Source organism: Xiphophorus maculatus, chromosome 23 (genome assembly GCF_002775205.1).
Source record: "Xiphophorus maculatus strain JP 163 A chromosome 23, X_maculatus-5.0-male, whole genome shotgun sequence".
NCBI classification, from domain to species: Eukaryota; Metazoa; Chordata; class Actinopteri; order Cyprinodontiformes; family Poeciliidae; genus Xiphophorus; species Xiphophorus maculatus.
This window is the reverse complement of record NC_036465.1, coordinates 14,124,234-14,136,433: the sequence shown is the minus strand read 5'-3', so window position 1 is coordinate 14,136,433 and position 12,200 is coordinate 14,124,234. Positions and strand designations below refer to the sequence as shown.

General features: G+C 39.8%; 2 protein-coding genes across 8 annotated transcripts; one reads left to right on the top strand and one right to left on the bottom strand.

Moving 5' to 3' along the window:
- Positions 1-87: 87 nt before the first annotated feature.
- Positions 88-8,204, bottom strand: LOC102224250 (zinc finger protein ubi-d4). Of its 5 annotated transcripts, none has more exons than XM_023328994.1 (11): positions 8,138-8,204; positions 6,826-6,986; positions 6,586-6,693; positions 6,233-6,426; positions 5,635-5,730; positions 4,764-4,848; positions 4,224-4,358; positions 3,510-3,641; positions 3,272-3,384; positions 2,604-2,685; positions 88-1,560 (listed from the first exon to the last, which is right to left on the bottom strand). In XM_023328994.1, exons 1-11 carry the CDS (start codon positions 8,167-8,169, stop codon positions 1,475-1,477), a joined length of 1,224 nt encoding a protein of 407 aa, XP_023184762.1. In that variant the 5' UTR covers positions 8,170-8,204; the 3' UTR covers positions 88-1,474. The 5 variants fall into 5 exon arrangements, with proteins under 5 accessions (XP_023184762.1, XP_023184763.1, XP_014327161.1 ...); XM_023328995.1 differs by having other exon boundaries at positions 5,635-5,727; XM_014471675.2 differs by having other exon boundaries at positions 6,233-6,429; positions 8,138-8,169.
- A 998-nt stretch (positions 8,205-9,202) lies between these two features.
- Positions 9,203-12,186, top strand: ttc9c (tetratricopeptide repeat domain 9C). 3 transcript variants are annotated; one of them, XM_023328895.1, is made up of 4 exons: positions 9,203-9,244; positions 10,000-10,354; positions 10,457-10,639; positions 11,668-12,185. In XM_023328895.1, exons 2-4 carry the CDS (start codon positions 10,021-10,023, stop codon positions 11,823-11,825), a joined length of 675 nt encoding a protein of 224 aa, XP_023184663.1. In that variant the 5' UTR covers positions 9,203-9,244; positions 10,000-10,020; the 3' UTR covers positions 11,826-12,185. The 3 variants fall into 3 exon arrangements, with proteins under 3 accessions (XP_023184663.1, XP_014327164.1, XP_023184664.1); XM_014471678.2 differs by having other exon boundaries at positions 9,214-9,320; positions 11,668-12,184; XM_023328896.1 differs by lacking the exon at positions 9,203-9,244 and adding an exon at positions 9,551-9,668 and having other exon boundaries at positions 11,668-12,186.
- Positions 12,187-12,200: the final 14 nt, after the last annotated feature.

Here is a 12,200-nt window from a genome sequence, read left to right as displayed (position 1 = left end):
AAAAAAGAAAAAGTGTCATCTGGTGTCAGAGTGATTTTTTTCCCCCTCTTAAATAGGCCATAAATCAGAAACAATGCACCAATGAGATGGAGTTCACGATTCAAAATGATCTTTATTTCAGTTGGGCTAAATCAGCTTCAATACCAAAAAAATGCAAAAATAAAAATAGTACAACAAAGTACGTCATCTTACAAATACTTATGAAGAAAGTTTGACATAAACAATTTGAAACATGTCACAGTCATAACAAAAATATAAAAGTCAATACAGTACATAGAATGGATTAGGAGCTATATATCGAAGTGTTTGCAATATCATGGACTTTACAAATTCAGCTAGTAAAAACTCCCAATACCAATGGAATATCAGGTGATATTAAATGTAAAAACAAACACAAAAAAGAAACAGCGGTGATGAAAGTTTATGTGCATGTTGCATGCAAATCAACCTCAGTGACAAATGATAAAAACAGCTAGTCTGGAAATGAGTGAGTCTCGTTGGCACAACGTGTGAAATGATGGCGCGTCAAAAAAAAAAAACATGGAAAAACACGTTTATTTATGATCCTCTGCGTTTCATGTAGTGAGCTAAAAAAAAAAACTTATCAGTGGAGCCGGAAAGTTTGAGGCGTTGTAAAAGTGTTGGCTTCCTCCTGCAGGGAGCCGATGAACTCTGAAGTTACTTATATAGTTTAATTACACTCTATGATCAAACGTTGAAGTGTTTGTGTCATATTTCATGTAGCCAAATGAAAGCCATCGCGACGGTGGTGCTTTGGGTTGGCTGTGAGCGGAGAGAAACGCCACTGTGATGTCACATATGATAGATACGCAAAGGGAAACCTCATCAAAACACAGTAAGAGCTTTGGTGAATGGGACAACAGCACACACCGACTAAAGCCACTAGAAAAGCCCACTAATAACCAGAAACAACAATTAGATTTCTTAACCATATATACGGTGACGTGGTCCCCACATCACTATCAGTGAGTAAAAATAGATCTTTTAGCTGAAGAAAAACTGTCTCCACACTCCACGCTGTGTCTTTGAGTGTGGAGGGGTGCAAATAGTTAGCCGTGATGCTAATCCTTGTTCTCTTGGGAGTTCCCATGGAGACAGCAGCTATTATTGGTACTGCTTGCATTCGGTTTGTCTGTGTGTATAACAGTCCAGTAGAAAGTGTGTCTATGATGTAAATACACATGATATGTTACATGTTTGACAGCAAGACTTGAGGCCGCTCTACGCAGGATTGTAGTGATAGTTTGATCCCCGTGTTGACTGATCTGAGGTCTGTTTATGTTTTGAGTCCCCCGGCTAGCACTGTAGGTAAGAGCGACTTGTGAAGCTGACCTGCGATCTGGCTCAGCTACATCTGGACAGAGCCCGGCCTGGTGGGCTGAGAGGAGGTCTGACTTTTTGAGCCGGGGCCGAGGGGGTCCTGGTGCTGAGAGGCGGGCTCCGTGTTTTGACGTCACTCGGGGGCTGAGCTCTGGTTCTGCTGGTATATGGAGGCTTTGTCTTTTAGCAGAGCCAGGCACAGGTGGCAGCTCCAACTCCCTGACAACATGGAAACAGGAAAGGATGAAGGAAGTTTATACGTTTCCTGACTTCCTTGGGTTTAAATCGATGTGTTTACATAGCTGCAGCCCTAATCGGGACTGACGTTTCTAACAATTATTCTCTTCTTATTTAAACAAATAGGCTTATTTTATACAAGATTAGAAATACATAAAATTAAGATACATAATTCAATAACTTTTTTAAATAGGAAAATACACATTTATTGACTAAAACGCAATAAAATGTAATTTACTTAGAGAACACTTAATAATTTTTATCAAACGATTCATCTGCAGCTAATAAAATGCTTCTAACGTCAACATGTGAAAAGCTCAGCGGTTCTGCTTGACTTAACATCAACACAGTGCAAGGGTCCAATTTTTTAGATTAACTGGTTAATAATTGGATCTCAAAAGGTGCTTAATAGGAAATTATTTGTGGCTAAAGCTTCCACTTGAGACCTTCTGGATACATTTTTCACCTTAAATGCAAAATAGAGATTTCTGTGTCGTTTTAGTTCAATTACTGCTCTCTTGGTGTTGTTCTTTCAGCAAATTACCTTTTTTTTGAGTCTGTAGTCCAGTTAGCGATTAACCGATTACTAAATTAGTTGATGATTTCCCAATAACTAGTTCTTGCAGCCATTTTTATCAAATTTAGTATTGTGTACAAAGATTTAAAATGTAAAAAAAGATCATCTTTTTTTTTTAAAAAACAAACTCTAGTTACTTTACAGTTTTAGACTTCAAAGACAAAACTGCTTTTCTTTTGGTAGCTCACTGCCAAAACGGCAAAAAAATAAAATATCTTCAAAAAATCTAATTATTCATCTGTAAATTGAGTAAAAGAGGCGTAGGTGTTTAATTTCCAAAAAGATATATTAAGTCCTCATGTTAGAAATTATTAAGTTAGAAAACTCTCCAGCACTCCTTGATGTTAAAAAATAAATTGAGGTTCAGATGGTCGGCCCTCCCTGTGGACCTAAACAGATCAGACTAACTAGCCGGCGGCGGCGGCTCCACAGTGAAGCATCGGCTCACCCTCTGGCGGTTCGGTCATGGGTGGGGTTAGACAGTACATGTGGTAGCCTCGATCACAGTCGTCACAGAAGAGCAGCTGGTCCTGCAGAAACAAAACATGATGTTCACTCACCGATCAAACCTGAACAATATACGACATATTTAAAATATGAACACTAAAACAATTTAATCCGCAATCCAGGGATGGTTTTAGGTTTTAGTTGTGTTTTGACATGCAAACAGACTGAAACCTTTTTATCGTCTCTGATTAGACAGAATGACCCTCCAACTGACCTTTTCCATCTCTTACTATCAGGCTGCTGACATTTACCAGATCAGCACAAATGAAGGACAGGCCTAATTGTAAGATAAACACTTCCTCTTTCCTAAATCTGCTTTTCAAACAATTTCACATCCATCCTGCTGGGAAGAATCTCTTGAGAGATCGTTAATCCATGGAAAAAAGCCTCTTCATCTTTTAAGTTGCTTCTTGTATAAATGAAGCCTGTAAATGTTTATGAGCCACATTATAACATCTAGCTCCTCAGAGTCAAATTGGAAGATGTAGATGAATTTAAACAGCATAAAAACAAGTAAATATCACACATTTGCTCTAGACGCCTGTAACTATCATTTATGACTTTTCCAGAAAGATTAGACACAAAGTTTCAGGGTTGAAAGAGACTCACATCGTTCTCTGAGGTGCCGCACACATTGCAGCATTTGCACTCGATGCACTGCCAGCGGTACGTCTTCACGGCCGCCATCATCACTGGAGTGAACTGCAGACACGTCGGGTGTCCTTCAGCATGGATGGAGAGACGTTTAAATTAACTTAAATAACCAACTCTGTGAAAACAGGGCCAGAATCTGACCAAACATGATGTTACTGTTATAATGAAATAGGAAAGAGGCGGAGACTCATACCTGACCGTCCGCAGTCTGAGCAGGACACCAGCTCCTCCGATTGGCCCGTTTTTTGATTCAAGGTGGAGTCTCCCAGACAGAAATCACAGTAATCGTTGGGCAGCGCCAGACCGTTGGGACCCTTTTTGGTGGCTGGACAAAAGAGAAAAGTAAAGAAACGTATTCCTCACGCATTAGAACTGACATTAGACACAAAAGAACTGATGCCACACATAAAGGTCACCAACATCAACGCTTAGAAACAAACTACCTCACGAATGGATTGGATATTCTAACAAAGAAAACCAAAAGAAGAAAAAAAAAAACTACCTTCTTCTCTTATTTTGATTCACAAATACCAGTTCAGCACAACCTTTAAATCGTCATGACACTAAATCACAAGACTGACATATGAATCTGCAAACATGGCGTCACGTGCACAAAAGAAAACAAAACCCAACAGCTATGAAATGGAAGATTTTGTAGGAAAACAAAATGATTGAAAAAGTGCCAGATTTCCCAACTATACAAACATGTTCAGTCAGGAACTTTCAGTCTCACCCACAATTTCAAATCATAAAAGTTAAAAATCAAAGAAGGGGGTAAAAAAAGCACACAACAACAAAAAAAAGGAATGAGAGACTTCCCTTGCACCAACACACGTGCTACAAGGCATGCAACCAAACCTCCCTCCTCTCTGTCTATCTGCCTCTCAGCACTGGAGGAGTGACTCACTCTTCTGCTCCTCAGGCTGGCGAGGAGTGGGTGGTGCCTCGATCTCCTCGTGGTCCTCGCCCTCCTCCTCTGCCAGGTGAGAGTGTGTATAGTGGTAGCTCAGGCCTGGGCGATTCTTGTAGCGCTTTCCACAGACTAATACACACACACACCGTCATACAAGAGTGTTATCGTGATACGGGAACCCTTACCAAAAAAACCCAAAAAAAAACAGGGAACAACGTGGAGCCGAGCTGGAAGTTTGGCATTCATCACTCCCAAGACAGCTTTTGCTTTTTCTGTCATTTCCACAACAGGTCATTTCAGGCGGACACGCAGGTAGCAGGTAGGACAGCGAGCTGAAGCCAGAACCAAGTTACACAGCACACACACACGCGCACACACAGAGCATCAGCTCAGAAAACACTGCTGCTTCCCTGCGGCGTTTTTTTCAGATCACGTCATGCACAGCAGAACGGTTCGCTTCGTTGTTTCAGGGGCGAAAAGCAAAAAGCCTCTCCTGCTGACATGCATGGCTCAGACAGAAGACCTGCTACTCACTGTCACAGGCGTACGGCTTGTCTCGCTCCTCCAGCGCCGCCGCCGCAGCCTCCGTCTTCTTCTTCCCATTCTTGTCACTGCGGCCCTGAAGAACCAGTAAGAAACAAACTTAAATATTGACTTTCTACAGGTGCATCTCATAGGAATATCACTGAAAAGTTCATTCGTTTCAAAAGTGAAATTAATTCCCTCTGGTTTAGTGATCTTATTTGAGATCACTAAAAGCTAAATCACTAAACTGACTTGATTTTTAGCCAGCTCAAAGTAAACAAAGCAAACAGAAGATAGTGAGCATCTTCTTTTTAACCTGAGATTAGAAAAATAAAACTAGAGTTTTTATTTTGTGACTTTGTATTGACTATAATTTTGTGTTTATGCTCACAAAAAATACTTACTGCTTAAACATTTTCACATTTTGTGCATTATACCCACAAACTTAGATCTATTTTATTTGGATGCATCATCTCAGTGCTCTGGTTGCTTGACTAACACTTTTTCTTTTCACTCAACTTTCCATCAGTTTGAACTGAACAGCCATTTTCTTTAGCAAAGACTTTTTGTGGCTTGCCTACCTTGTGGCAGGTGTCAGTAGATATAGAGATTTAACTTTGTGTCTACTTTATTTCAACGTCCTTAAATATTTTATCTGAAAATAAATATTTTAATTTCTTTTATGTTAGTAAAAGCTGACATGAAGTTTCAATACACCAGTATTGAAACTGTGTCTGTATTGAAACTGTCAGTATTGAAACTGTGTCAGTATTAAAACTTCGTGTCAGCTCCGCACGATCCAACTGAAATCTATGTATGTTTTTTTTTTTTCATCCCATACCTTTCTCTTAAATTGCACATCATCGTTTTGAACGCTCACCTTGGATTTGCTCTTGCCTCGTCTTTTGGGAGTCTCATCTTCAAAGTCTTCGTCATCCAGATCATCCAAGTAATCATCGTGGTCAAGAACTCTCTGCTGTAAGAATCGGAGTTAGCTCAAGGTTTCCGTTATGCTCACGTGTCTGAACACACATGTTCAGGCATATTTTCTACCAAAATGGTTATCAGAGTGAGCTGTCTGGTCCTGACAGGCCTGGTCAGAAGTTTACATCTAATCGGGATCTGAATGGATTTAAAATGGTTCATTTATAATTTGAATCATTCTTTCTCTATGGTGGAATGATCATACAATGACCAACTTTGATGAATGTTAATCACAGATATTTGGTTGCACAGGTTTGATCATGTTCTGGATCTTTTTTGGATTTTTTAAATCAATTGCTACAAGCAATACAAGTTTGTAGCAATAGCAGACTTCTGCCCCTGAAAAACAAGAATGAAAATATATTTAAATCTATGCTCACGATGAGTGTATGTAAACTTCTGACCAGAACTTTCCACATCAAAAAGTGACCATCTATTAAATTTAAAATCTTCATCATCTAATCACATCAGTGTTTGAAAGCTTTCAGTCTAACCTTACGAATGCGTCCAGAAGACGTGTGAGTGACCGCCGACGTGGCCGGCGGCTCCACAGTGGCCGGGTCGTCCTCAGGGGTGCGGACGTCAGACACGCCGCTCCTCCTCTCTAGGGGTTCGCCTTTCAGCAGAGCCTCCAAGCTGCTGCCGTCCACCGTTCCCAAAGCCTCACGTTTCAGACCCAGGTCTAGATCTGCTGCATTATCCAGAAAAACAGGCATGGACAACACACAGTTGTTCATAAAAAGCTACTGCTTTTAACTGTGCTTAAGGTTTTCCCAGAATTATTCAAGTCTGACAACGCCTAAATGTATCTGTAGAGGGGAAAAAGATATTTCTCAAATGCTGGTACCTGCTTTGAGAGGAGGGAAAGCCAAGCGCGGATCCTCAGGAGGATGGGAACGCCGTTTCTTCCTCCAACGGCGAGCGGGGTACGAGTACAGCTGTCCTGGAGCTATACCTAATCATTCATTGGAAACAAAGGACACCAGAGGCATTGTTGGACTGTTCTCCTCATGCATTACTTTCAACAAACAAACATCAAATATTAGTCACAAAACAGTAAATAACATCTTTAGTGGTAATTATTCACCTGCGCTCCTGTGCCTCTTCTCCATCCAGATGTAGCAGTTTGACTGTGCAACTCCAGTCTGAGAATCCAAGAAAGGCATGAGGATGCTGCGTTCTGCACAGAGACGGGCGTTGTAGCTGTGACACTGCTCCATGGCATCCCGGTAATACTGTTCTCCTAGACTGAATTCAAAATGGAGGACACAGACAGGTTAACAAACAAAAACCAGGAGAGATTTTTAAACTGTTACTGACCATTATGTACTGCAGTCCAAATTTGTATAAAGGTTTGAAATGTTGCTTGCTTTTTTCTTATCTTATTATTTCAACTCAGACATATATATATCATCTGGCCTGAAAGATGATGCAAATTCGTAACAAATTATAAACTAAAAATACTGCAAATCTTGCACAATTTTCAAAGTCAAAATTAATTATCAGTTTTTACAAATTCACAGCACATATCATGTCCAAGTACTTTATATGACAAATAGACCCTATTCATTTTGAGTTATACAAAAAAAACAAAATCGAATCAATCGCATTTCTAATAGCACAACACAGGTTTATTGACAAATTCAATTAATTTAAGTCCTGCTACTAATTTTATCATAACACACCGGTTAAATGAAGAGCGTATTTTATAGAGAAGATCTCCTTCACTGAAGTTCATGTGATCTCACCTGATTAGTGTCATTTTACCACATTAGTGGGAATACAACAGTTCTCTTTGAAGTAGCAGCAGCTTGAGGACAAGGGTCGCTTTCCTCATAAAGCCAGTCTTTCCTCACTCCCAATTTTCCCCCTAAAAACAGGCTGCTGCTGCATCTGTGTTTTACTTTCCGCCTTTGGCTATTTATTTAAAGCCATACTTATTTATAGGGTACGCAATGCGTCTCGTGGTTTCAAAGTAAAAGCCGGCATTTACAGTAGAGACGGACTGCTGCCAGAACAAAAGGTTGATTGTTAGCAACAAAGCGCCCGCCAACCGGACAGTTTATTGAAGAATTAAGTCGTCCCTTCATTCCGAATAAGCGGACTAAGTCCTTGTGGAATCACCATTTGTAAAATCACTGTAAACAGACCCGCAACTGATGGAGTTAGACACAAACATTGGCTTCACGATGAGCTCAGCTCCTTTCTAACTGCCCAAAGCTAGAAAAGCTAACCGTAGCACAAAGATAACGTAATTCTCTTGGGACAATTTTTGTATTGAACAACAGGAAAGACCGTGGGAAAATACGGCAAGCTCAGCTGTAAAACGATAACCAAATGGAAACGACTCCCAGTGTGGGTGGTCTTTACACTCTTACAACAAATAAAGGTAAACTTACACTTTCACAACACTGTCGACGGCCGCCGCCATATTTGCTTATTGCGGTTGTGTGAAGTGCCAGTGCGCCTGCGCACAGACGTTAGCGACCGTTATTACCTCCCACAATGAAAATACATGCGACGCACGTTCGTCGAATGTATGTGTGCGCGCGCGCGCGTTTGTGTACGTGTGTGTGTACAATTGGTTTATATATTCATATGAAAAATTATTTAACCCAACTTTTATCAAATTTTATATCAGTACATAAAAAAGAATCAATAAGTATGGAATCCAATTTCAATCACAGTCTAGTATGTAAATTCAGACTTACAGTGTGAGATACTATCTCATATTTTTAGACTTAGTAGATCCTTGGAACTGCCGTTTGCCATGGCTGGCTCATATGTGAGGCCCCTAAGTAGAATTTCATTTGGGGATCATTTTCTATATAAAAGGGCAAAGGGTCATCATCAGGATTGTGATAGAAGTTTCTCAGAAGCTGGAACTCACTGAGTGTTTTTTCCCCTTTTTGTTGCAAGCAATACAAACTCATAACAATCTATTTCTCTTTAATTTATGCGTTACAAAAAACACACATAGAGGCTGTGTTGTGTGTTTTTTGTTTACAGTATTGAGATTTAAAGAAGCAACTAGAATGGTTACATCTGCATGGGAGGCAGGCATATTGGATACAGAGATCAGCGCTGCCCTTTAATTTTTGAGTGCCAGGAAAGTCCAACTTCCCAATACAAAGATAATGGGCTATTATTCATAGACTAATCAGAGTTTAGACCGGACTGGCAATGCAATGTTTTGTTCACAACTAACCTTGGTGAAAAGGGTTAATTCTTGTTTATTGGTCACATGACCCCAGGCTCAAACAAGCAAGGAGCTCAGATTGGTTTTGCAAAAAATGAAAAATAAAAAAATAGACGGTTTATTAAACTATCATTTCACCAAATTAGAAAATAAAATTTCTTCCACCATGAAAGAGCATGACTATTTTCTAACTAAAACTCAAAGGACAAAAAAATGTGGACAACGAACACGAGAGGGCAGCATCACGATTACCTGTAGTGACAGAGTCCAGAAGAAAAAGAAGAAGAAGAGCCGGAAGCGAAAATAGGTAGACTGGCGAGCTAAAATATGTTTGTCATTTTATAGAAATAAGTTTTTCTTTGCATTTTAATTATCACGACGAGGTAAGATGATTCAATTGATGTTATTCGCCAGTTTATTGAAATATGAATAATCTTGGAGATAGGGTTTGAGGAGCCAAAGCTAGCATGTGAACACTAACTCAAACCGTTAAAATCCGTTAAGGTTTTCTTTTACTGGTTACGGGGGAAATGACCCGGATTGAAATGATTAAAGGAACCTAAACGGTTGATTTGTTCACACACACACATATATATGTGTACATATGCATTCTGCTTACAATCCGACTTTTTCCTTTATACGTTATAACGATTAAATACCAATGTTATGCTATTGTAATTAACTGGTGCAGTGCGCTTCCCAGACTGGTAGTGGGTGTGTTTTAATTGTGGGTAAGATGTCATGAATTAACGCAGTGATAGATTTTTACCCAAAAAACGGGAAGGAATGTTTAAACGGGACTTATTTTCACTTTGGTTTACAGTATTGTTTTTCTTTTGCTTTGATACATCTTGTATGTGTTGTCTGTATCTTGATTGGGCAGAGCAATAAGAGTATTATAGAGCAGTGATAAGATTTATGTTTTTTCTTTTAACTAAGCGCTATGATCATACAGTATTATTGGTGACAAAAAGAAATAAAACAAAACTTTAGTTTAATTATTGTCTAACTATTTCTCTTTACAGAAAGTGATTAAACACATTTCTCTTCCTCCTCTCATAGCTAACCAGCAGCACAGCAGAGATGGAGGCTTTTGGAGCAGACGATAATCCTGATGTGCAGGGGGCAGTGGCAGAAGAAGCGGGTCCTGCTGGACACAGTGAGACTTCTGCCAAGCCCGTTTCAGTTTTGCTGGAAGAAGCAGTCCAGTTCAAAACTAAAGGAAATACTTTCTACAAGCAGAAAAACATTCGCTCTGCCATTGGTCATTACCACCGTGCCCTGCTGGTGCTCCGGGGCCTCGACTCCACTGTGATGGCACCAGTGAAAGGGTTTGGACCTGAGAAACCTCCTCTCACACTGGAACAGGAGACTTTGCTTAGAAACACACAAGTTGACTGCTACAACAACCTAGCTGGTATAGAAAACAAAAGGGCTAAGTAAAGCCAGTAGCTTGTACAGGTTCAGTGTTTCAGCCGGAGAGGTGGATGTATATTTGAAGCCCTTTTGTGTCTTTTAGCCTGTTTGCTGCAGAAAGAGAAGGTGGATTCCACTCGGGTCCTGGAGTACAGCCTGCGGGTGCTGCAGTGGCAGCCAGGCAACGTCAAGGCGCTGTACCGGGCAGGGGTAGCCACTCTGGAGATGGGAGACGCACAGACAGCCAAACAATACCTCACCCAGGTCTGCAAAGAGCAACCAAATGGTAGGAATGGAGCCAGGGTGGGACATTAAACCACAGCAGCTTTAGAACTCTGATGAATGATCACTTATCAATAAAAATCAGCACTTTAGAGTGGATTAGGATGACGCAAGAGACACTAAACGGGGTTTTCTCTGTTCCATGGCTGCATTAAAACTAATACAGCATGCAGAGGTAACACTTACTAATATACAAAAAAAGCTCCGGCTTATCTAAGATCCATTCACTAAAATAGAAAGCTAATTTCATAGAGAGACTGTAGATGTGAAGAGAATAAAAAAATACCAATAGGACAAGAGAGAATGACCACAGAAATAAAATAATTAACCTGATTCTTTGGCTTTTAACTCTATGTAGTGGAAGTTTAGTCATGACATCGCCTCATTAACCAATGTCAAACAAAACTACTGGTTTAAAATGCTTGTCATATCTTATAGTTACCATCTTAAACCTTACAAGTGAGCAGTTCTATCAACTTAATTTGAGTTTTTATCCATAAAGGGCACATTTTCTTGCTCGAGTCAAACTGGAGGAATAAAAAGTTGATCATATTCAAGCTTGTTAATTTTTTGTCTAATTTCTTCAGATGAAAGTAAACTAAAAGCTAACCTTAACCAAGAAAGGGAAATTTTTAGTTACAGTTCAAAGCTAGTAAGCTGTTATATCCAGGTCTCTTCAAAAGTATTCATAACCCTCAACTTTTTCACAAGTTTTTTAGGGATGCAGTGGCGTTAACATTGGAATCAGCCAATATCTGTTTAAGTAAAGGTGGCTGCTATGAACAACCAATGTTTATTTCTGTCTTGTTACCGTTTGTGTCTCTGGAGACAGAGATACTTTTCCTTGAGTCTGTAAATAAAAAAATACAAATAATTTATATACTACATTTGAATAAAAAAATGACAGTAATTAAAAAAAATTATAGTTTGAATTCAATCATTGACTGGTTTGATTTTACTGGATGTTTGGTCTAATTTCATCTTGTGGGATAACGTACATCATGCTGAAACTGCTTTTATTTTCTCCCACAGATGCTAATGTGAGGAAGCACCTGCAGAGGGCAGAGGAGAAGCTAAACCGGGAGCTGCAGAAAGAGAGGGCCATGTATCAGGGCATGTTCTCCTCCAGCTCAAAGGAAGGCACAGTGGAGAGAGTTAACCCACCAAACAGAGCCGGTGATGGAGTTTAGATGGACTCTGTGCCAAATGAAACCTCAACCTCAGACAGGCTGGACCACCTGAGGGTAAAATACACCTGTTGAACCGTAATGTTGACAGGTTGTTGAGTTTGAAGGAGGAATAGGAATGTAAAGGCTTCTGCAGATTACAGACCGCTGGGAAGCAGTGAGCAGGACAGTAAACATGTCATGGCTGAAAATAGAAAGAAGAGGACAGAAGAGTTAGTTTCCTAGCAACATGAAAATGAAGAAAGTCAAGTAATCTGTGCTCTTGAACATCAAAGTGACTCTTTATGCACTACCAAAATGCCTCTATGATTGTCTAGTAATAGGAATGTTGGAAATGTTTTATTTAAAAATCTAGTTTGTTTTATTTCAAATAAAATG